Consider the following 25,005-nt stretch of genomic DNA (forward strand, 5'->3'; position numbering starts at 1 on the left):
AAAGCTCTGCTCACCCATATGCTCCGTTACTTATCAGCTTGATGGTCTGGAAGTCTGCTTCTCCTGGTGGTTTCATTGCTCTCATCTTACCCTGTGGATCAAAGATCACAATGCAAAGATTAAATATGATCCAGTGGGAGGATAGAAAGCACGTTCTATATCATTTTTGTCACCTGTTAAATTAGTCTTTGCTGATGAACATTTATATTGTCTGCACTGTTTTTTATTATAGTTTTTTGTCTGCTTATCCTAATTTGGAGGCCATGAGATTCAAGGAAGGGGTGGATCCGGGTTCAACAGCCTCAGTGTAAATGAGCTAATTGAATGGACACAAGCCTGTATGCCAAGTCATTAGCAGATGAAAACATTTTCAACGACCTTTCAGCCACGTTCAGCCAGGAGAAATGACCAGACTGGGGAACATTTTGGATCTCACCTCTGTGGAGTCATCTGTTTCAGGTGTCACTGGTCCCTCGCTGTCATAACTTTCCAAGTTAACCATATCTGATGACAAACACATGTTTGATAAAAAATCTGGTAGTCTTTTTATTTTCTAATAAGAAGACTTGTTTTGCTTTCCTTTATTTATGTCATATAAAAGGGCTCTTATTATGCTTATAACAAACATGCCAGTAGTTATGCACGCTCAGATTACAGACTGCTCTATGTGAGACTCCAGAAGTCCCACCCATCTGTTATTTAAACCTTCTGTTTATGAGAAGCAGCCAATCACAAGAAAGCTGGCTTAATGCAGTGGTTCCCAAACTGTGGGACAGGCCTCACTGGAGACAAGCTAAAATGTCTTGTTTCAGGCATCATATGATATGAATGGCTACAGCAAGGCCCAGCATGACATAAATAAGAATAATTTGGAATTGTGATAAAACTATAAATTCATAATGTCCATAATAAGTCCTGTTTAAACCTGTAAATTGTTCAAAGTGTCTCTACCCACCTTCAATCGGGTCTCGAGTTAGCCCCAGCTGGCCGATGATGTAACGAGGGATATCTGTTTTCATCAGATGACCCTCCTTGGCGTGGTCCTCAGCTGCCTCCAGCAGATGGTAAAACTCCTCGGGGTTAAACTCCTGCAGAGAACAACAATAAAACCTGAGTAGCTGATGTCATCAGGTATAAAGTTTTGGAGCTCATCCAATAATTATTCAATCAGCTGCATTAAATTAGAGCGTGTGGTGATTTAATTTGCCTTTGAGTTATCTTGGCATTTGGTTATGAATTTAATAAAATATCCAAGTCATTTCATGAATGACTGCCTCTGGATCAGCCCAGGATTTGTTTTTGTAGTCTGTGCTGCTACTGAGTAACTGATAATCTATTTAACTTTCACCAGTCTCAGAACGGGGCAGAGAAAGAGGCATCAGCTCGCCTTCCTTGCAAAAGTTAATACCACGTGTCACATTTGAGAATCTGCTGTGCATAAACAGAGAACATCAATATGATGCCAATTCACAACAAACAGTAGTTTTGTGCTTTAGGTTGTGTAGTAGCCATTAGGTGTGACTTGTAGGTGGTGGGGGTGGGGGAGGGGGGTGTGAAGGAAAAGAAAAGCAGGGGCACCTCCAGAATTTTTTTTATAGAGGGCGCCATATGGGGCCAGTAAAAATATTTGGGTGGCACACCAAAAACAGAATTTCCACTTTTATTATGCTGTTTTCAAATATAGGTTACTTGAAAAATCTGGCAAATAAGACTGAAAGAAAAGAATTCAAAGCCTAGTTAATTTCATGGCATTAAAGCTGATATCACTGAAAATAGGTTCATATGAAAACCAGATAAGATTTTGAAATCCACATTAATCTGTTTTAATTAATTAGTTGACTGGAAGTTCCAATCATCGCTTTAATGATTCTCAGCTGAGAATCTTTACAGAAAAGACAGAAAAGAAGAGCTGACAAACAAGAAATGCAGCAAAACTATGGGAGAAAAAAAAGGGAAGAAAAAGTTCATGACAAGCTGTAGTGGCATAGAAATGCATCGTGAGTAAAAAAGAGGGAGTTTAGTGTTCAATGCATTATGTGAGGCCCTCTGTATTGTAAGCCTGTAGCAACACCACTAATATCACCTAATCTAGCTTTAACTACAAGTCTTATCAAAAAGGAAAGTTATAAGTCTAATCTTAAAAGCAGAGAGGATGTGTTTGTTTGTCTCCTGAACTTATACTGGGAGCTGGTTCCACAGGAGATGTGCCTTACAGCTGAAGAATCTGCCTCCCATTCCAGGAAGCACACATGCTCTAAAATATGATCATTCAGGACTTTGCATGTGAAGAGAAGGATTTTAAATTCAGCTTATTTTTACAGTTATGTTTTCAGATGAACTAGTTTGACGTAAAGAATAATTTAATTTTCAATTTGGCGTAGTCGCCAGGAGAGACTGGAACAAGCCCAATGAATCAATTCTCCACGTCACTGTCTGAGCTGTCTCTCACAATCAAGAACCACGTCAGCTTGGCATGACTCATCCAGGGATGCACAACTGATATCCTGTTACGAAACACCAAGTCACAGCAGGCTCCATAGACAAAAACCATACCACACACACACACACACACACACACACATCCTTCAACTTTAACTGACAGCGTGGTCACGGTATGTTTGAGGCAGGCTGGAAGGCAGCCGAGCAGCAGGGGGCTACTGCCTGGTATTAGCTGTACTCTGGGAAGGCAAATTTAATCTAAATGCAAATGTCTCCGCCATCCAGACAGACTGGACCAAGTCTTAGACTGGTTTCCTTGTTTTCATTTTACATTCCTGCTGTGTAAAAAATCAGACCGTTAAAATGCTCATAAGGGGCTACAAATACGTTTTTGCACCGATGATTGCTTTTTAAAAATAAAGCAATTTGCCTCGAGTCACAGGAGCTGTGAGAAGTTCTGTGATGAATCATGGGGCTGGAGGAGGATTGTGATCATCGCAGCAGTCGTTGGGTGGGTAAATACTGATAAGTGTGAGTGTGATCCTACCAGACACTCCAAAAGCCTTGCAGGTCTGGCGATGATGATAAGAAGCTTTTTCACCAACTCCGTGACAAAGATTACCTCAGAGCTCTCCGAGCGCTCAAACGCCTGACGTACAGACACACAGAAAGGCAGAGAGACAGATATGCATCAGCGGTTTTAACGTTTATAAAAAGTGACATCTGACAACAATAAAACACGCACACAAGACAGAGAAAATGTGTCAGTCAAAAGACAGACGGAGGCACGAAGGTACGTAATCAAAAAGCTGATCCAATCAAACCTAATCCAGGCAACCCAGGGTAATCACAGCAATCTAATCAAGCTGTAAAGATGGGCTCTGTGAAATTCGCAGATACCTGTTATCTTCTCTGGCAAATCACATGCACAATTAGCCTCCAATTTGGCTCTCGCCAAAGGCTTTGTGTGTTTGAATCTAATTAAAAAGACCTGAGGTGAATCACTTAATCACAAATCTTGCAAAGCTTTGCATATCCCCATCATCTGTACCTGATCTGCTCATGATCTGTTTTATTGATGTTTACTCACAAAGCGTATCTACAAATTAATCTGTATGTAGTTCATCTGCTTCGCCTTTCTCTCCTGCTCACTGTTTGAAAAAAAAAAGGCATTCTATGCAAAAAGAAACTGTTTAATACAAATATCAGTGAAAAAAAGTCTAATTTTTATATTTTTATTTTATTTCATATAAATGGCTGTTTTCAGGCTTGCATTCTTTCTAATGAACAGCAGGGGGCGACTAATCTGGCTCCAGAAAGGAAGTCCACTAGCATAGAAATATATGAGGAAAGGAACTTACAGCTCCTTTGATTTAATGACCTCAGTAAACATCATCCTGTAGAGTTCGTGGTTATATAAGATAGACTTGTGAGCTGTGAGCCCCACAATTCATGGATATATTTGAAGAAGTGGATACGGCACCACCGCTCAGCCTTTCTCCAAAATGTTCCCATTGGTCACTCTTTGGTATTGCACTTTACAAAAGCTCACCCAGGGGTTTGATGATTGTGACAGGAATGATGGATCCAACCACATAGTTCACACGTTTTACACTTTATAATGCAAACATTGCTAATCTTACTGGGGTGTGATGCTAATCAGTAATCTTCCTAATCTGTTTACTCTAGGAACAAAACACATGGAAGCTGCATGTTTGCTTGTAATTGATAGGGTGATACCCCGTATATGCAAGCATCTTCTTCAGTTTCAAGCAGTCTTGATTCAGTTTACCATACAGTACATCTCTAAATCTCTGTCTCACCCTTGCATTCTCTACGATTCAGTGTGTTCGCCATTACTGACCACTCTTAGAGAATCGCACTGATATTTTTTTCCTCTATAAAGTCATTTTAAATGTACCGTCACCCACACGATCCCGAAAAAGGTACTGGCTGTCACCTTTGAATCTGTTCCTATTTATGACATAGCAACTGTACTAAGAATACAACACATGCTTTATATAATAGATAAAAGATGCTAAAATTTAGTGGAGCTGGGGTAAACTGTGCCTTAAACTTTTTCCAGTGAAGAGGAGCAGTTAAGTTGTCTGGTTGCAAAAAGAAGTCTCATTGTGTAAAGAAAATGGGCCTTAGTAAATACTTTCTTGATGACTTCAACTCTTATTAAATACAGCATGATGTTCATTTAGTAAATTATGGTCCCATTTAGCAGGAAATGATTTAGTGTGTGGCTACAATGTGACCGACAAGTTGCTACTTATGAGTGCGCAGCGTTCCTCGGTTTCTCGGTCAGATCCAGGGACGTCCAGTTTCAAAAAAACAAGATAGCGATTGCCAAAAACTCACATCATGAAGCAGCTTTTCCAGATTCTCCTGTAGCTCGAAGAAGTACACAGAGGTGATGAGGCCTTCGCGGGCTTTGGCCAGGCAGTCTCTGGCCAGCTCTGCTATCTGATGGTGGATGAAGCTGAGGACTCCATCAGCCAGGGGAAGAACACTCTCAGGCGAGTAAGCCTGGATGAACTCGGCCAGCCTCCCCTCCATCTGAGCCGTGGCCTGGTGGGGGACAAGGTGGCGTAAGGAGACAGCCGAGGAGATTAGGTTTAGGAAAAGATTTATTTTCTTAGCTCGGCCGGATTTATGCGAGAGAAAGTTCAGGAAGCCATTTCATTTGCGATTCAGACAGAGTGGCTCTGCTGATTTAGTCAGACTTCAGCACAATGTCTTTTTTCTTTTTTTCATTTCACTTGTGTGAGAACAAACCCAAAGAGCTTTTACCGCAGATGAACTCCAAACTATAATGCTCAGTTTCCTATGGTTTGATTTTTATCACTGTCAAAGCTTTCAGCTCCTTTCCTTTTGATACCGACCTCAGCCCGACACGAGGGTGAAGGAGATAAAAAATGAGGTTTTAGTTCACTGTTCATAACTGAAGCGGAATAAACGTAATATTCACACTGACGGGGTGAATGGAGCTTGGCACGTTCTCATAATCTTGTTTGCTATGGTTTAGCAGCCCACATGGTTACAGTTCTTTCCCCGGTTTTTGGATGCAGGATATAAAACATTTGCATGCACAGATCTCTGATAATGTCTAATCACAAATTATAGCCTCACTCATTTTATTTCAGTAACTGCGGAGCTTTGACTGTTTTTAATTAGTAACTGAGCACTGAAAAGGCTCCAAAAGTTTACCATTGTGTGCATTTAAACAGAATATGATGTTATCGTGAAGCAGCTCTTTACATGTCTCTGTGTGTATGTTGTGTTAGTGTGTATGTGTGTGTCTAACCTTTGGAAAACGCTCTTTGTACACATGGTTCATCATGACTATCTCGTTATCGTAGCAGGAGGAGGAGCGTCCTGGGCTGCAGAGGGACACAGGGGAAAAAATTCAGCTTTTCCAAAGCAAGGGCTGAAAACTGTTATATAATGAGATCAATGCTATAATCGACATATCTGAAATACATTTAAAATAGGCTTCAAGACGCACTGTAAAATGAAAAAAGTAGGAAGTAGATAGTTTTCAATAAATGGGAGTGACCGGAACTAAAGTAATTATTCACACCAAAAGCCAAAATTCTGTTTTAGTTTTCAAAATTATTTGTGTTGACTATATATGAAAAGTTAACTAAGACATTACTGACATTTTGTTTTTTTATAGAGGTGATTTTGCCCATAAACAGTTGGCATTTCAAAACTCTAATACCTAATCAATACTAAAAGACAGTATTGGTTTATATACTTATTTACTTGATGACTTTACTGAGGTTTAATGTACTTGTACTTCCATGTCATGCTGCTTTCTTTTTATGTATTTTGGATGCAAGTATTGTACTCTGAGCTCCATACTATTCTCTTAAAGCTTTGGATTATCAGGATTATTGGATTATTATAAATCCATTTAAAAGTATTTAAATCCTCAGCTGCAACAACAATGAGATTTACACATTAATAAATCATAATTATGATCCGTTACTGTCATGTATCAAATTCTGAAAAGTGTAATTTGACACAAAAGTACTTTTACTTTATTTACTTTGAGTATATTGTGTTTATATAACCTATGCATTATTAATCTACTCCAGTAGGATTATCATTGTATACTTCATCCAAAAAGTTTAATTTTTTAAACTATCCAACAAAAGATCACTTTTCAAATAACAATTGTAACAGGTCATGAGCCTGAAACTGATGTTTTCTGCACTGATTTTATGTCCAATTAAAAATATTCTGATTTGTGATTCTATATAAGCTAAAATATTTTTTTTTATTGGTTAAAGGCCTCTTTAACGATAAAAACAAAGATGTTACATAAAAGCAGTAAGATCAACCACTGGTGACCCGGCAAATCTGCTTTTAAGTAGTGCCTTTGAAAAGAGGACAGTTTGCTGGGCAGCAGACGCTGCTGTTTAATCTCATGAGCGCCGCTGCTGTGTCTAACCTGAGGCTGCGGGAGCGAGGGCGCATGTGGGGAGAGCAGCGGCCCCCATCGTCATCCGTGATGCTCTCTGTGCTGCCAAAGTGCTTGGATAAGAAGTGGAGCTCATCCATGGTGGGCTGGAAGGGCAGCTGGTGCAGTCGCTCCTGAGAAGAGCTGGAGGACTGGAAGAGGGAGAAGAGGAAGGGAGCCAAGAGGGTGGAGGAGGAAGAGGAAGCAGACAGGGATGGGGAGAGAATTAAGATGATGGAGGAGGGGGGTGGGACGGCAGATGAGAAAGGGAAGTAGGCGTTGGAAGGATCAAATAGAGAAAGTGCCAGAAAATTAACGACAAAACTCCACCAAATGACGTCCAGCAACTGCAGAAGATAACGATCTGAAAGCTAAATTATTAAAGTGTTTGACAGTCTACAGCTGTTATTCTTCATGGATCCAGACAGTGTGACGACAAACCAGCAACTGAAAGATAATGACGCCTCAGGGCCAGACCCTTAAATCCATCTGTCAGCAAAACTTTGTCTCCTATTTCCTTTGCCTCAAACAGGGACAATGAGACCTGGACTGGACAAACCTATAATCTGGTAACGCTGTCGGCAAGAAAATGACTCCATTCAGTAGTTATGAATTTGTGGTATGATGTGAGAGAATTACTTTAAATAGAGCAGGGACTGAGGCGCCAGCTGAGTGTGATTCATAACATTCGCAGCCTTTTGTTTAATGTACTATTGTTATGTTTCTATTCATAGTATCTGGCTTATTTTGGTCCCTGATTAAATTAGCGTGGAACCACATGTGCTCTATCTCGCGTCGACGTCGCTTCACTACGCCACGTGTCTCATTGCTCTCGTCCCAACCGGCCTGGCGGTCGTCACTTTCCCCTCTTGCTCTCCTCCCTTCATCCATCTAAGCCTCCATCCACAGCCAGATGGAGAGAAGAACCAGGCGCCTGATATCACTGTTATGCAACACGTCACGCTGAAGGACAGGCAGGGGAAGAAGTAGAAGTGACGAGCTGGAGATGGATACATTTTAATTGTTATCTTAAAGTGAAAATGTATATTCAGCTAATACAAACTGGCTTTTATGGATACATCTAACATGCTAAATGGGGAAAGTTCTGGTATGCTGAAAGGGTCAATAATCATTATAATTATGGTTAATCATCATATAGCTGTGGGGACAGGTCTGATCAATAAGCCCACCCCTCAATTCATTTAGAAGGAATAAAATTTTTGCTTTGCTATAATAAGGAATCATAAGCATCATTCCAAAAATAATCATCAGTAAATGTCATCATAAAGATAGTGCATCTAAGATAAGATAAGATAAGATAAGATAAGATAAGATAAGATAAGATGGCCTTTATTAGTCCCACAGGTGGGAAATTTGTTTTTTTACAGCAAAAGTGCAAAGTTATGTACACTGAAAAAAGAAAATAGGTGAACCAACTTAATTGAATTATTTCAATTGGTAACACCTAATTTAATTAAGTTCTTTGAAATGAAGTTAATACATAGAGTAACACAACTGATTTATCTAATGTATTAACTTCATTTCAAAGAACTTAATTAAATTAGGTGTTACCAATTGAAATAATTCAATTAAGTTGGTTCTTTTTTCAGTGTAGATGTATCCCCTCTAATAACTAGTATGGGTTCTATAATTTCCTGCACTGCTGTTCTGCTAGTTGTCTGTCCAAATGGTGTTGCGCTATCCTAGCAAGACTTATTACTTGATTTTTCAGGTTTTTCAGACACATGGCCACTAACTGTGTGATGCTAACTTGTCTTTTTGACATTTGACAATCATGGTGACAGTGTAGCAGTGAATAAGTCTGGAGACCGGCCCATCTCATCTGGCAATCACCGGTCATGAGAGAGAAGCGTGCGTTCCCTAGACTTGGCAAAGGTTGGCAAAACCGAATCCTTGTGATTGCTTTGGTGTTTGGCATATTTACATAGTTTAAATGGAAGTGACGCTGGCCAGCTACTTTCCATAAAAACGCTTCCAACTAATTGAGAAGGACACATTTTTCACAAGCAACCGATTGCTGAGTCACGTCCAGTACGGTGAACAACTCAATGTGCACATGACGTGAGAAACCTCAGTAGAGCAATACAGTCTTTAATTATATCAAAGACTGTATTGCTTTCTATTTGACTTCAATAAAATGTATCAAAATGTAAAATCCAAAGCAGGAACATATACCACTGTCTTGCTTTGCCTAAAATAAGGACCTGTTACAGTGCCCATAAGCTTTTCAAGGACAGGACAGCATTGTTGGTACTTGAAGACTGAATTGCCAGAAAAAGATGTTCATGTATAATTTCACACCAGAACTGCAATTGTGTGCTGCTAATTTCATAGAGTGAAAACAAACAGATATGGTGTAAACAGACTAATCAGTGCTAATCAACCCATTAATTATTAGCTACTTATTAGTTATATCAAAAGTTTATTGGCCACACAGTAACCCAGCAGCCAAAGAAAGCACAATTTAATTTTAAGCTAATGCTTATGCGGTTACAACCAAATTGTGATGTAAAAGGAGCCTTCAAAGATAATGTTGCTACTCTTCATGTTCCAAATACTTAGAAATAAGTTATCAAATGAATTTTATTTAACGCTACATAATGGGCATATTTACAGAGTTTTTCATACAGTAGACTAGGAGTGCAAATTGCTTCAGCGATGTTTTACTTGGAGTTTCGTGACCTTAGTTTTATAGTGAAGCTATATGACTTCTTGTGGATATCCAATACTTTTGACTGTTTTACATGTCAAACTTGTAGAAAACTGTTACAAAACAATTTCAACACTTGCTGGGCTTTTAGCATTTGTGTTCTAAATTATCATGACTCGTGGTGAGAGGCAACTTCCTGCAAATATTGCTCCTCGTCTACACTTTAACTTTGACTATGTTGGTTTTAACTAGTGTATTTATTGACTGGCAACTGAAAGTATTGTTTAAATCAAGTTGTTCACATATGCATAACTGCAGAAATACGCTCTAGCATAGCTGCTCCCCTACATACATGTTTATGGTCAATGCGGTGAAAAAGTGGTGACGTATATTTTACCGTGGAGCTGGGAGTGTTGGTACCATATCCAGAAGAGGGCAACGACGCTAAAGACCATCGTCGTCCATCGGCCCTGCAGAATGGCAAACACAAATTGCACTTCATTTAATACCCACTGCACTGTAGTGCTATAAAATCAATATCACATAAGCTTCACTGTTTTTTTATTATTGATTTGACAAAAATCAAGATAATGAACCTGAAAGCCCAGCTAACCTAATTTCATTAATTACAAAGACAAGTTTTAGTTCAGCTGAAAAAAACATGTGAGTTGCATTGTGACTCTGTAACTCAGATTCACAGTGAGAGGCAGGCAGACAGATCTGATAAATGAGGACAGAGGCTTTATAGGAGCCTCGACTTCCAACATGATGTCGGGCAACGGAGAGACGGAAGTAAATAACAGCCTAATTGGCCGATATACATCTCTGCTGTTTGAACACAAGAGTGTGGACGGAGCCTCGTTGTTTTTAATCCATATATACTATTACCTGATCATTATTCATAAGCACAGCTGTACTCACTCTAGCTTCTCTTAAACACACCTTTGACAGTTCCCCTTTATGAAAAGATAAAAGTGGCCGATTGTCTATGGTATGAGCACCTGCTGTTTAAAGTTGGAAACAAAGCAAACCCTGAGAGCGAGCTCAAGCACTTAACTCGTGTCTGCCTGCAGCATAAATCCAGCCATAAAAAGTGCATCCTGTAAATGCTGCACCGAAATCCCAGCTACACCCCGTCTGCATCGATCCCAGAGTTATTATAGTTTCATATTTTCTACTTTTATTTCATTTTCACTTTTTGTTCTTTGTTCAGTTAAGTTTGAGTTAGCGTCCAGAGTGGGTTAGCTCGCTTCGGTTTTTTCTGTTTTTTGAAAATGTCCAAGATGTAGGAAATTAGTGCAGACATCCAAAGTCGGAATAAATACATCCATCAAAGCCTCATCAGGCAAGCTGTATTTACATATTTTTAGCAAATGAACAAATACTGAAACTAAGGATACTTTTTAATATTTTAGTTATTATTTTAGTTTAGTTTAGTTAGTTCTCCAAGTCTCCGGCTTCCTCCCACAGTCCAAAGACATGCAGTTGGTGGGGATAGGTTAATTGATCAATCTAAATTGCCCATAGGTGTGAATGTGGGAGTGAATTTGAGTGCAAATGGTTGTCTGCCTCTGTGTGTTAGCCCTACAACAGACTGGCGACCTGTCCAGGGGTTACCGCGCCTCTCGCCCTATGACAGCTGGGATAGGCTCCAGCGCCCCCGCAACCCTGAAAAGGATAAGCGGAAGCGAATGGATGGATAGTTCTCCAAGTTCATAAAATAGTTAGCTAGTTTATATTTTTTCAAAAGTCACATTTTTATTTTAATTTCAGTTAACTACATTTTCCCCCCATAACTAGTTTTAGTTTTTAGTGAAGTTTTAGTTAGCTATAATAACCTCCATCTCTGCTATGTCAGGACTGTCCACCATGGGGCCTGACAGCCTGTAGCTGCTCTACTCCAAGACTTTGAAATACCTGATCTCAGGACCATAAACTCTCCTTCTATTTTTAAATCACATTTCAAAACCCATCTTCACATTCAGACTTCACACCGTTCACTATAACATGAACTTATAGCCCATTGTTATCTTGATCAGTTTTAATTTGTGTTTTTTGTTTGTTTCTTGTGTATACAAGTTTAAATTACTGCACCAATATGAGGCGACGTTGAGGGACTCGAAAGGGGCCTATAAATAAAATAAATAATAAAAGGGCTTATTATTATTATTATTGTCATTTTCCACTCTGTGACAACTCACAGCTCACAGGTTTAATAGTGCACTCAGTGCACTACAATATATAGTTAGCATTTTAATATTAAATATTTATACCTTTATAATACATACTACCAGATAATACTTACAACCACAGAATAAATCTAACGCTTTTCACACAATGCAGATTAGAGAGCTACGTTTAAAGACATATTTTCAAAATTAACAACTATTTTTGAAGCTTATGGCAAAAACAAATTACCACATAAAAAGCAGTATCAAATTACAGACTGTGGTGAACATGATCCACTTAAAGTATTTTTCTGTAGGACGATGTAATTCGTGACTAAAAGCAGGCAGACATTTGAGCATTAAAATGAAATGTGATGCCATGAATCTGCTTGTAATCCTCTTATAACCTGCCATAAGATTTCTGAATGTGACTACATGGATGCAGCCGTTGTTTCACGGCTCAAGGCCAAACAACTTATTTTCTGGACCTGCGCTTGCCGAGAAAAAAAGGGCCTTCTTCTCTAAACTGTTGTGTTTGAAGTGAACTAGTGTTTATAATATTGTTACACGTTGTACCATTAAGATATCTGCTTACTGGAAGTACAGTCTTAGCCTAAAGACAAAAGCAACCACGTCAAGGCCTAAATCTAAAATCTATTAACATGAACAGATGTAGACGTGTGACACAGGCAACAAGCGTGACTACACACAGAAGAGCTGTGAATGTAATGGCCTGGCCCTGTCATACATGAGTCACCCTGTTATGCTGCGAGAACCTGCGAGTGCAGCGAGAGGCTCTCCAGAATGTGTGAGACCTCTCGCAACAACACATCTGCACCTCTTGTTCCGCTGGAGCTCACACCTGCTCGGCGTCTCTCCCCTCTCTGACCTTTGCCTCACACTGACTCGACTCTTATCTGTCTCTATCTCACTTTCTATCCCTCTCACACCTCTTGTGCAAACATGGCCGAGAGTAAACAGGTGCAATCACGGTCAATGTGTAGTCTGCAGTGCCGGGAAGCAGTCACCTTCTGGAGGAGGCGAACGAGAAGTGGGCCGGGTTGCTGGGAGAGAAGTTTCGTGGGCTGTCCAGTGGGCTGCTTCCTGGTGGGACAACAAGACATGTACTGAGAATGAGACACAAAAGACCGGCACGAGTGTAGGAGAAGGTCAAAGTGGTAGTATGTCATGCCACTGTGCCTTTTATCCTGTGGCCAAGTCCCAACAGGAAACCCAGTGACGTGCTGTGAGGTGCAGACCCAGAGCTGTCTCCCACTGCTCCTTTAGTTCAATATCACAGCATAACTATTCATAATAAGTAGGCAATGCTTTTAGGAGTAAACCGATTTAAAACTTAATGTAAACTAAGATTTTTTTTCTTAAATGTCAGGGAACAAATGCAAGTTACATATATATCCAAATTTCAAAAATATTTCAGACAAAAACAGAATCAACCTCGTATGGGAGCTGTGTTTTCACATTCAGCTCAGTAAACTTTGAGATCATTGTTGGAAATACACTACTTTTTGTTGTTTTCTTGCTATGATGACATGTTCAGTTTGCCATGAAGTCTGAAAACATAAGGAAACAACTTGTAACTTCTTTACACTGACAGCAAGGGGAAGTTAATTGATCTGGGACACTTCAGTTCAAAATGGTACGGTGGCCCTGAGAGGCCAAATGGACTGCAACTTAAGAAATCACCAGCAATAAGAAAAACGCTGCAAAAGCACACAAAACACAACGGAAATAGGAAAAAAGAAAACACAAATAGGACGTGTTAGCCTAACTATTAGCCTAAAAATCATCAGCATTATATGCATCATGATAAAACACACCTAGCTTGTTTTGGGTTCCTGCAACTGGTCTCTGCAAGTGTTTCTGGTCTCTCCAGAAACACTTCCCTAGTACTTTTGGAAATCTGTTTTTTCCTATTTCTGTTTTTCTTTTTCTATTTGTATTTTCTTTTTTCCTATTTCCGTTGTCGTTTTTCCTATTTCCGTTGTGTTTTGTGTGCTTTTGCAGCGTTTTTCTTATTGCTGGTGTTTTCTTAAGTTGCAGTCTGTTTGGCCTCTCAGGGCCACCGTAAAATGGGCTTGATGTCACCCTCCATGTAAAATTACCATGACAACTTCAAAGGCTAATCATTTCACCTATTGACTGTATATAAAAAATAGACATAAGCTCAGTGACATCAACATTAGTTTATAAAATCGAGTTTTAAAGTCTGAACATTAGCATTTTTGGCCTTCAGATGTGTTGTTTGTTTTTTAAAAGTAAATTTAGATGAGCAGATGAGTGATAAAATTATGAGCTAATGCTAGCAAGCTTAGTTAGCAAGATGCATAAATTAAATGGGAGCAACACACAGACACAAAAACAATAATTATTTCTTTGTTTTAAACCACAAACAGTAGCAGGAATTGATTGTTCTTATTTCTTCTGTAAAGCCGGACATGTTAACAAAGAAGACTTTAACAACTGACTTGCTTTTGGCGCTGGCCTTAAGTGGACTTTATATTAAGCTAAGCTATCCTGTTACTAGCTCTAACTTAATTTTAACCATACAGACATGAGAGAGGGATCAATCTTCTAACTCTCTGCAGTGAAGTGAAAAAGAATAAAACTAAGAAACTGTAAACACATGATGAACCAGTAGAATAACCCTTTTTGGAGAGGTCGGAATATCTTCACCTATATTTTTTATCAAAATCAATTAAAATCAAGCTCACAGGGGAGGCATTAGGGCTTGTTGTACATACCGAGGTGTCCAGGGAGGGGCAGAGGGGAGTGAGGCCGAGGCAGCGTGGGGGACGTGGTTGTCAGGATCAGACTTTTTCTGTTGCTTGTACGACAGCTGTAGAGAAAAAAAAGATGTAAATGTACTCACATCCACATTACCACAACAGAGTTGTGACTAAGCACCGTGTCTGTGCATAAATATATGCATGCACAGCTGTAAGTGTGGACGGAAGAGAGGCGGACACATGAAGCAGCTCACTGCAGGGGCGCGACGGCGATACAGAGAATTCAATTTCCTCAGCCATCCATCCCTGTCTGCCTCCCCTCAGCCAAGATAAGAAAGGAGGAGAGAGAGCGAGGGAGGGATCGCGAAAGTAGGAGGAGAGAGAGAGAGGCAACAAGCAGGATAAGAAGAGAGGATTTCGATGATATTTCTAAAAAAAAATTTTTTAAACTGGAGAGAGAAATACTGCAGAAATGTCCACTTTTATGACCTCAGCTGACTATGGGTCTCTTAATAGCAGTCACTACCACACTGACTCATTTCAAACCTGCCTGTGGGTTCCTCATGTTGCACATGATATCATTATCTCTAACTCTGCCATTAGGCAGTAAACAGAGCAAGTTGTTTGCTTTCACTAGATCCACTTATTCTGTCAGAATCACACCGCAGCAGAGTAATTTAATTTTGACAAAAAACCAAACAAACAAAAAAAGCAATGTGCTTTTCAAGGTGGCATGAGCATGGGGCATGAATAAATGCAAATAAATACAAGTGGGAACAAACGGGAGGGAACAAACAAAATGCAAGCAGCACCATCTCATCTCTGCTGCTGCCAGATAAAGAGGAGAGCTGGTCTCCCCTCTCTTCCCTTTCAGCCCACTGTCACATGGGGTCACATGTGAGGAGGAGAGGTGTCGCCTCTTCTCCCCCTCTCTCTCACACACACACACACACACATGCAGATATAAGTGTGATATAAATATATAAAGCAAAAACAGCACCTTAATAAAGCAGCATTAGCAGGGTCACAGTCTCAGAATGAGTTTTGAATTGTTCCAGTTTTCATTATTGATGAAATCATTCATTGCGGTTTATTTATAAACATAAATGGTGTCATATCTGACAACTGGTGATGTCAGAATGACATCACACAGGACTGTGACAGTATCTTTTCTGGTCACAACACTTAGTGATCGATTTCCATCCATGCATCCATCCAACTTCCATCTTTTCTGAATTGCTGGGTTATATGAATAGTATACTCAAGATGGAGAACCAGAGGGCCTTAATTTAGCCCTAATCTCCCCCAAATAAATGTAAAGTTGAACCACTATATTTGTACAAAAATGTGACCCATGATTTGTTTCAGTTGCATTAATGTCTTTGACAATAAAGTGATACTGTGGCACGATAGTTATTATTATTCTTGCTGTATAAGTAGGTCCAAACCTATTATTTATTGTAATAGATTACCATAGGTATACCACAGGTAACAGGAAGGTTCCAGCACTTTCTGTGAGTCTATGCAAGAGGAAGTTTTAACATCTGCAAATCCAGCCCCACAAACACACTATGTGAAAGCCCTCACAACCCTAGGAATATTATCACCCAACTATACTGAAAGATTAAATAAAATAGAAGCTTTATCTTTGCTAATGTGTTTATGAATACAAATTACAATCGTATTTATTTTTCACTTATGTTATATGGCCTTCTGTCTGTTTTTCACTGTATTTACCACCATTCATTTCATCCATATTAAACTTGGTGTGTGTACTGCTGGGAAACCTGAGTGATTGGAGTGTCGGGTTTAAGGTCATTTGGATGAAGGGCAGGCTCATTTTGCTAGCAGATAGGAGATAAATCTAAAAAGCTGCCTTGATTTGAACTCATAAATTTCCATCTACTGTCAAGTTGTGCAAAGTGACAGTTTTCAGTGTTGGACTTTTATGCAAAGCCAAGCCTAACCTGCGCAGAACTAACGATAAGGAGCTGTGACTGCATGTTTGTCCATTCCTGGTAACACTTTCCACATTTCTAAGTGGATCTGCTGACATCAGGCATCCTTCCACTGCTACAGTGACTTTGCAGAATACATTATTTGCTCATATTGAACAAACATATTTATATTCATTCACATCCAGTGAAGTCTGATGGTGACTCTGCGATATGTCTCTGTAGAGTAATGTAAACGCATCACATTTCTGAGCAAGCTCCATCTTATATCACCTATCTGTTTTCATTACCTGAATGCTGATCGATCAGCTGTGTAAGTAGCTTCTCGGATATTGATCACATATGCCAATAGACTGAACTGATAACCGCTATTTTGCCATTTTACACTTTCTAACCTGGACTGATTGCATCTCGATAATCACATTAAAGCTCTCGACGTGACACCGTGACCTTGAGCTGATCCCAGCAAGGGACCATCTCAGCAAGTGCATGCGTGTATTTTAAGTCAAACCCAGTGTATGATGATAGTTTCAGGCTTTCATTAAGATGATTACTACTAGATTAATATAAAGACAAACTCGGCAGCAGGACTGCTCATGGTTAATGGATTCTCAGTGCTGCAGGAAATCAATGGAGGCTGGGCGTAAACACACAGCACTTGGCCTTGAGCTTCTTCTGGTACAGTTCATGAAATAAACGCTTTAAGCATGCAGACCCTTATCTAATACACATCCAGCGATTCTGTCTTTTGGCATTGCTTAAGCAGAAAACAGAGGCTTTTTTTCCATTCCTGGATAGTCAATCAGGATGAAAGAGGGGTGGGAGGAGAGGGTGAGGTGCACTCCAATACACTTAGCAAATATGGGCTGCACTAGCCAGTGGCTTAAGAGAGGGTGGAGGGGTGGGGTTGGTAAAGGAATAGATGCTGCAGCAAGAAAGGAGATGCACAGAGTGAGAGAGAGAGAGATGGAGGGGTTAGCTGGAACAAGCATGACATTAAAGTAAAATAAGGGAAAGGGAACGCCTCGGGAAACGAGGTGACTGCAAATTCAATAGAAGAAAAACAAGAGTTAGATGCAGGGAGGGTTGAAAGGGCTCACAGGGGTGCTCATTACCCACACACGGTAGATATGACCCAGTTTTTTTAAACCATTTTACACACACACACATACACAGTCTATATATATTAATAGCATGAACAGAGCACGTGAGGAACATTGTGAGCAGATCATACAGAATAGACCGTGACAAAACCAAACAAACAAACACTCTCCATCCACTCCCACCCCTGCTTCATATTGATGTAACCACACCTCTCATTCGTACGAGATTCTACAAATGTTAAATAGAAGCAGATCTGAGGCTCTGGTGAAGAAGACAGGCCAGAAAAGTCAGGATTTAATTGGTAGAGGAAAGTATTGCTGATGAGCATTAGGAGGTAAATAATGAAGGGATGATTCAGAGAAAAGGGGGAAATGGGATGATGACATTTTATTTTTCTTTATGAACCATTTAATGGCTTAAGACAAATGAAGATTCAGATTTCTGTTACTAAGTTACTGAGGTTGTAGCTTTATAACTCTAGAGGGAATGTGGTGGAGAGGAGGGAGTCATGGTCACATGATGGGTTGTTGCTACGCAGCCTGCAGCAGAGAGATATAAGATAACACCAAGTCGGGACCACAGAGAGGAAGAAGAAAAGGGGAAAAAAGTCACTGAAGTTCACTGCTTTATGGTGAAGGGAGGGAGAGTGAAATAAGAGTCTGGGCACACAAAGAAGTAAGCTGTAAAAGGAAATTAAGCAATAGGGACTTAGTAATAAAGTGGCCTTAATAAAATGGTTGGAATGAAAATGATGAAACAGAAAGAGGTCTGTTATTTTATTTTTGCAGCACTATGAGGTGGGGGATAACTCAGGGAAGAGAACCACAACCTCACCACAAAAACAAAAAGTAAATGTAAAAAATGAATAAAAATGTCATAAATACAACCAAACCATACAAGCAAATATAAAATGATTACAACATCTGGGAGGTGATCTCTCTATTGAAATACAAAATCTCACTGAGTAACTCTTAAAGCTTCTTCGTCTGGCTGCTGCTAACAAATGATTCGTGATAAATGACTCGGCTGAATCTGTGCCAAAGGAGGGTGAAACAGCAGGTTTTTGGTCTTCAAAGCTAATCTACAGAGAGCCGCTTCACTTCCTATTAATGCTGCTTTACAGCTACAGTGCACTTCTCTCATCACTAAACAGCTAATATTTCATATATCATGTATAATATATCATCTGCTTCCAGACAAGAGAAGCCAAAAGTAGACACAAAAAGCACAAAATTCATATCAGTGCTTTGATCGAATTTTAACCACACAAAAATAGTTTTCTGACAGGGTAATCTATTTTCCCCATAAAACTAGCCTTCTGCTAATGCATGTCAGCCTATAAAACAAGCAGCTTGTTATGGTGACTCAAAGTGACTGTTCTCATATCGCTTATGTCAATCCTGACTGGTCCATCTTTATAGAAAGGCATTTTTCTACATTTAAAGCAGCATAAAAAACCTAAAATCAAACTATATCTACTATTTCAATCCAACATGTCCCTCATATGTTTATGGCCTGAGTAAATAATAAAGTCTTAGACAGGAAAATCAAATACTGTAGAGGAGGGCATGCTTTAAACTTGGGCTCCCTTGTGTCTGACCTACTGCTACTGAGTGTGCATTTACAGCCACCCTTGCATATAATGTCTGTTTAAAGAAAATGAATAATGGAAACAGTCAAAACACTTAACTCAAGGCTTCAAACTTCACTAACCAACCTACGAAACAGGAAACTGAGATTGTGAATCCTCCCCTATTTAGACAGTGACTTCCTGAGATTCTGCCTGTGTTAGAGCAGATACACATACAGTTAAATCCAGTCCTCATAATTTATGTTCTTTTGTTAATTTCTATGGAAAAGTTGTAAGACATTCTATGACTTTATATAGTTACTAAATAATGACTGGAAAACCACTGTTGGGTCAAAAGGGACTCATGAAAGGCAGACAGAAGAAGGAAAATTCCCACAACAAGGAGCTAGGAAATTGGTATTAGGTCACCATTAATCGTGATTAATTTAGCTGAGTAAGCAATTAATCATATAATCTCTGCAGTAAGATTAGGGTATGACATCAGGCTTTATTAAATACAGTAGATAGAGTGGGTTTTGTGCAGGCTATGGACAGAGTGTATTGATTGTTTTCCTCCATCTAAACTGTAAGTAGGTAGGTCTGGCAGTATTGTCCATTTGGCCACATGACCAGCAGTAAAAGGCAAGGACAGACAGTAAAATGGTCATGGAGACAGCCTGGGGGCAAAACACTGTCCTCACGCGGTTCCATCAAATCTCCACTCAGCTACACCAAGCATTGTGCTAAATGTCAAAAGCACTGCCTCATTGAATGCACCATGGCCAAGAGAAAAGTCAAACAGACACCATCATTCTTATTTTTGCTTTTTTTTTTTCATTTCCAGTTTTCCTCGGCTCTCCGGGGTCCCAAAGCTCCCTGACAGGAATCCAAAGCCCATCAGCAAGGATGAAACACTCTTATATATTTTTTTGTTTTGTTTACTGTAACAGGTTCAAATCTTTTCTTGTCAGTCTGCAGTAGTACAGAGCAGCAGACAGGAGCAGGATCTATAAAGCAAGATTTCTGTAAGAGGAGCCCTGAGAGGGAGACAGTGGAGGAGGAAGAGGATCAAAGGGTGTAAGAGTCCCATTACTCTAACACTAAAGGAAAGAGTGCCCTTCACTGAAAGCAGGGCTTAATAGGAGATATACTTGTATGAGCTTGTAGGTATTGAACTTTGGGTTCCTCTTGGGGGTAAACTGCATCACTTAGTAGGACACACTCTACAGTCAGACCCAGGTGCCTCAGCCTCCCACGGACCTCCTTTGGTTTGCACATAATTGGTTAAGTGATGCGTAATGGTTTATTTAGTTACAGAGGAGACGTGTTTATGAGGAGAAGATGGGGGTATGGCCGGCAGCATGGTGGTGTGTGGAGAGGACACGATATGTGTGTGTCTCAAAGCTGTGTAATGTGAACGCACGTGCACTGGGTGTGATTATGTCTTTCTGTTTGTGAGAGCACCTGAGCCACAGCACCTGAGGTAAACATGCACAATACTCGCCAATTACTGCACATTGTCTCCACTCACTTCCCTCTGACCTCTAGCGTCTGATGCCTGTAACACTGGGTCCTGCTACACTACATATGTCAGGACAGTAATAAAAATAATGGAGACGTTTTATATGAGATTACTTCAAACCGTAGATTCTTCATCTTTGGGGGCAGGAAAAGAAATTTTACAGAAACCTTGAGAGATCTGCTATGTCTGCATATGGCAGTTATATTATGGTTGGACATTTCCCATGTGGGGAAGGGGTTTAGCTGTAGAGAAAGCATCCTGACTCCTGACATCCTAAAAATCACCCACCTAACCTATGTTCCCAAAACGCTGTGTCTAGCAGTCAAATGTTACAGGCATCATTAGCATCACTGAGTAGAGAGAACAATACATTGTTACAATTCATGCACTGCACAAGTAAGTGTACATAAGTGTACTACATAAAAATTTCCCAACAGAAGAATATAAATCGACTACCACACCACACTGCTTTACATTACAGGGCCTTTATCATCACACAAAGAAGTCAGGTCCCCTAAAGCAACCAACACATATTCTCATGCCCCCATGACATGAGAACAACACATGCACGCTTAACTTTGTTTATTTTTATTTAAGACGTGTCAGACAGTGAGCACGGGCCAAAATGTCCTCACTTTCCAAAAATGTCCCCACTTTCAAGGTCTAAAATGCAGGTCCCCACAAATACAGCCATTCAAGTACACATATACACACCTGAATAAAGAAAAACCAAAACTTCAATCTGAACACTGTTTTACATATATTTTTCCTTACTTAACATACCCCATGTACGACCTGAATAAGTGCATGACAGGGAGATGAAAAAGAAATAAAGAGTGAGAGAGAGAGGACAGTCAAAGCTAGTATGAATCTCTAACGTGCTCACGTAACCTTAGTGAGCTGGTCCCTAATGGACGAGCAGACACAGATACCACCCCAGGGCCCTGCATGCTATCTCAGTCTCTCCTCCTTTCACCTCTTGCACAACCTCTTTCTTTTTCAACCTCCATCGCTTTCCTTGTCTTAATCACCCAATGCCTTTCTTCCATCTTTCCTGACTGGGATTTTCTTTCCATATCTCGTTGCCTTAGTCCTTCAGAAATATGTTTTTAAGGGAAGTGTTTAGAGTGTCGTGATCCGATCATTCTTCATTAACTAAATCCACGCGCTAGGCTTCAGTATCACTGCAGGAGTGTGGCAGATACTAAAATGGCAAGACTTTGGCATATTCCCATCTGTCTGCCTGTGCGTCTGGGCTCAGGTGGGCCATAGCAAGAGTCTATTCTCTTCTGTAATAGAAGCTATTTTAATCCCTGATCAGGAATGGAGAATAAAGTCACTGAGCGAGTCAGTATGACCTCCACTGCTGCTGTTACTAAAGAGAAAACCCCCGGTGCCCAAATGTCACCTCACTTTGTCAGGTTGTTGACAACGGAGTGATTAAAAGTATCTATTAAGCATGAGTCATATTATGGCTCGGACTATTAATTCAGAAAATCTGATAATGACATTACTCTTTATAGTTGCACTTTTTAGCTGCTGTGTTTCACAATAAAGTTGCAACTGAAATGAAAGTGAAATCGCCTAACAGGAAGTCAATATCTTACAAAGAACACTTTCCCCAAATAACCAACCCAGTCATCCAAGTCCAGAGAAATACCTCAGCATCGGTGAATCACAGTCTATAAAAATCCATTTTAAACGTGGGGTTCTGCCTGACTCATTTTTGGCTCATATAATTATTGACTGATTACTTCAAATGTGAATCGGTCTACTTGCTGTGCTTCTAGAAATGTCACTGTGATGAGTCACTGATGTAACTTTTCGACTTATCTTTTGCTAGGGTCTAAATTTTTAGTGAGGGCCTTATATACAATATATATGTCAAGATGTCAAGAGTCAGGATTCTTATTAACTTTTCATTTTCAGTGGATCCGTGATGCTTTGGCCACTCCCCAATAAGAAGACAGATGCATTATTATTTTTAATAATAATATTTCACTACTAGCTTTTCCTCAAAAGGTACAATTTTTAGGATGAAATTAAGACAATTAGGTTTCTTTCACTCACTGTGACTAATAAGTTCTGCTTAGAGAATACTTCATGCTTCATATTTGAGGCTTTTTGAGCAATCTTGATTATTTAGACATTTGGAGTCTGTGTTGAACAAAACAAAACGACTGTGATGGAGTCGCTTTAAATTCTGAATTCTAGGCCTCCTTAAGGGAAATGTGGGGTACACTCTACAAAAGATTGCCAGGAGGGCTAACATAAACATTCACACTCACTTTCACACCTCAACAACTTTCTTAAATGCCCAGAGCATCATCAGGTTTCTGACTGCAAAACAACCAATCAGATTAGAGCATTCATCTGGCAAGTCCAATCTAGCACAAACCCTGATTGACTGACTTTGGCAATATGACTTAGGTCAGTGTCATTTGATGCTAAACTGGACGTTACTGGTATTGTGACAACACTGACTTGTGCTGCTAGATGAAAGCTCTGGAGATGAGGAAAATCAGTCGGATTCATCCTCTGACAACACCGAACGTTCAAAATTTCACAGCAATCGACTGCAGATAAAAAAGTGAACGCATGTGTCAGGACTCCGCTGAAGCAGCTGGATCGTTTTAGATGATTCAGCATTAAATTAATTGGACTGATTATCACTTTAACAGCAAACCATAAAAGCATCTCATGCAACTTTTAATTTTTACATTGCCTCTAATGGCAACATTTTATAAACTGAACTCCATGCAGGCTACCTTCAGTAGGACAGTAAGAGCAGTTTTTAAATCAGAGTAGAGGTTATCTGTATACTGCAGAAACTGTAGGAAAGAAGAAAAAGGACAGAGGATCAGGAGATTAAACAGATAGCCGGTCCTACCACACCCTACATCACAGAAACTGAATCGCCTCTGCTCTGTCTCGAGCCTCTCGGTGTACCTTTTAGTGCGTCGGAACATATTGCTCGTTCGGTATTTCGGTGTAGTTGAAAGCTGGGCGATGAGAAGTCAGAAAGCAGCAGGTCTCTGGCAAAATGCTATCGCAATGCAACGCATACTGTGGCTCCCACAACCTTTAGAGGTGCGCTGGTGTCTGTGTGTCTGGGCAAGAGTGCAAGAGAACCAAAGGAGAGAGAGAGCGAGAGGGAGAGAGAGAGGGAGCACAGCACAGAGGGAGGGATGCGGGGAGGAAGGGTGGGTCTCTCTTTTAGAAAGGAACAACAAAAGGCGGCAGGGAATTATGGGTCATTTTCTCAAGGCTAAGGTGCCATAGTACACAATGTAGTTTTATGAGTTACTTGTGCTTTTGTTTTGTGTTTTCCTCTGAAGTCGATGCGAAATTAAAAGCTTTTACTGCAGGCTGTTTATTCCAGGAATGAAGGAAGGAGAGTAGAGGCAGGTTAATTTATCTCAGCAGTGACTAAAGAAATGACCAAAGGACAAGGACATGTGGACAGTTACATAAGTAAAAAAAAGATTTGAATGGAATCAAAAAGCAAAGCTAATGTTGATGTAGTAAGCCAGACATGCACACACACATGCAAACTATCAATGGCTGTGTTTACCCATGAATGGTTGCAGTAGGCAGATTGAATTTGAAGCCAACTCCAGTGAGCTCATCTATAATACATAGTGGGTTGGTGGTGTCCTGCAGAGGCAAATGGGATGTGATGCAGAGGAGACAGCGACAGACTGAATTCAGATGGTAAAATAAGGGAGAGGAGGTGGAAAAGAGGAGATGGTTGCAGAACATGGTCTGGAAACAGAGTCGGGAACAGGATCTCTGACATCATTTCATGTGTGACTTGGGATGGCTTGAGTGTAGATGGGAGTGGGCACAAGAGACTGTTGACACAGTATGATCAGTGCGACAATACATAAAAGATGATGTAACCATGGTGATAGCACCCACTGGTTTGTGGTTTCTCATTTTAAAGCTTTATAGTTTTACATTTTCCTTTGTTTTGTTTTTTAGTTAAAGGTAGCCTGCTAACTCATCAGCTAGTACAAACTTTAGTAAGAGACATACATAAAATGCACAGGTGTGCTACACAGACACAAACACCTTCTAATTATTTATGTAATACAAAAATTTACAAACCAGAATTTAATTCAGCAAAAACTGTCCTACGTCGGCACTACATATAACACAACACGACACGATATGACACATCACAACGCAACACAAACAACACAACACAGTATATTAACTTAGAAATAAAAAAGAAGAATAAGTGTTATGTGTATTGCACACTGTTATTATTGCACATTAATTATTATTGCACCTTGTTATAAATATAAATATTATTATTGTTATTGTTTTAAACATTGTTACCTCCCCCTAAA

General features: G+C 39.9%; 1 protein-coding gene across 1 annotated transcript in view; it reads right to left on the minus strand.

Moving 5' to 3' along the window:
- Positions 1-23,736, minus strand: part of LOC116326875 (microtubule-associated serine/threonine-protein kinase 1-like) — a 39,785-nt gene extending 16,049 nt beyond the window's left edge. Inside the window, exons 1-11 of the mRNA XM_039610957.1 lie at positions 23,600-23,736; positions 14,515-14,609; positions 12,781-12,856; positions 9,982-10,054; positions 6,905-7,065; positions 5,753-5,828; positions 4,807-5,016; positions 2,987-3,088; positions 956-1,088; positions 437-504; positions 15-91 (exon numbers count right to left, since the gene is read on the minus strand). Of these exons, the coding sequence (XP_039466891.1) occupies positions 15-91; positions 437-504; positions 956-1,088; positions 2,987-3,088; positions 4,807-5,016; positions 5,753-5,828; positions 6,905-7,065; positions 9,982-10,054; positions 12,781-12,856; positions 14,515-14,609; positions 23,600-23,619 (1,091 nt within the window). The 5' untranslated portion in view covers positions 23,620-23,736. The remainder of the gene's footprint in view (positions 1-14; positions 92-436; positions 505-955; positions 1,089-2,986; positions 3,089-4,806; positions 5,017-5,752; positions 5,829-6,904; positions 7,066-9,981; positions 10,055-12,780; positions 12,857-14,514; positions 14,610-23,599) is intronic.
- Between the last annotated feature and the right edge of the window lie 1,269 nt (positions 23,737-25,005).

The sequence above is a fragment of the Oreochromis aureus genome, linkage group 4, assembly GCF_013358895.1.
Source record: "Oreochromis aureus strain Israel breed Guangdong linkage group 4, ZZ_aureus, whole genome shotgun sequence".
In the NCBI taxonomy this organism is placed as follows: Eukaryota; Metazoa; Chordata; class Actinopteri; order Cichliformes; family Cichlidae; genus Oreochromis; species Oreochromis aureus.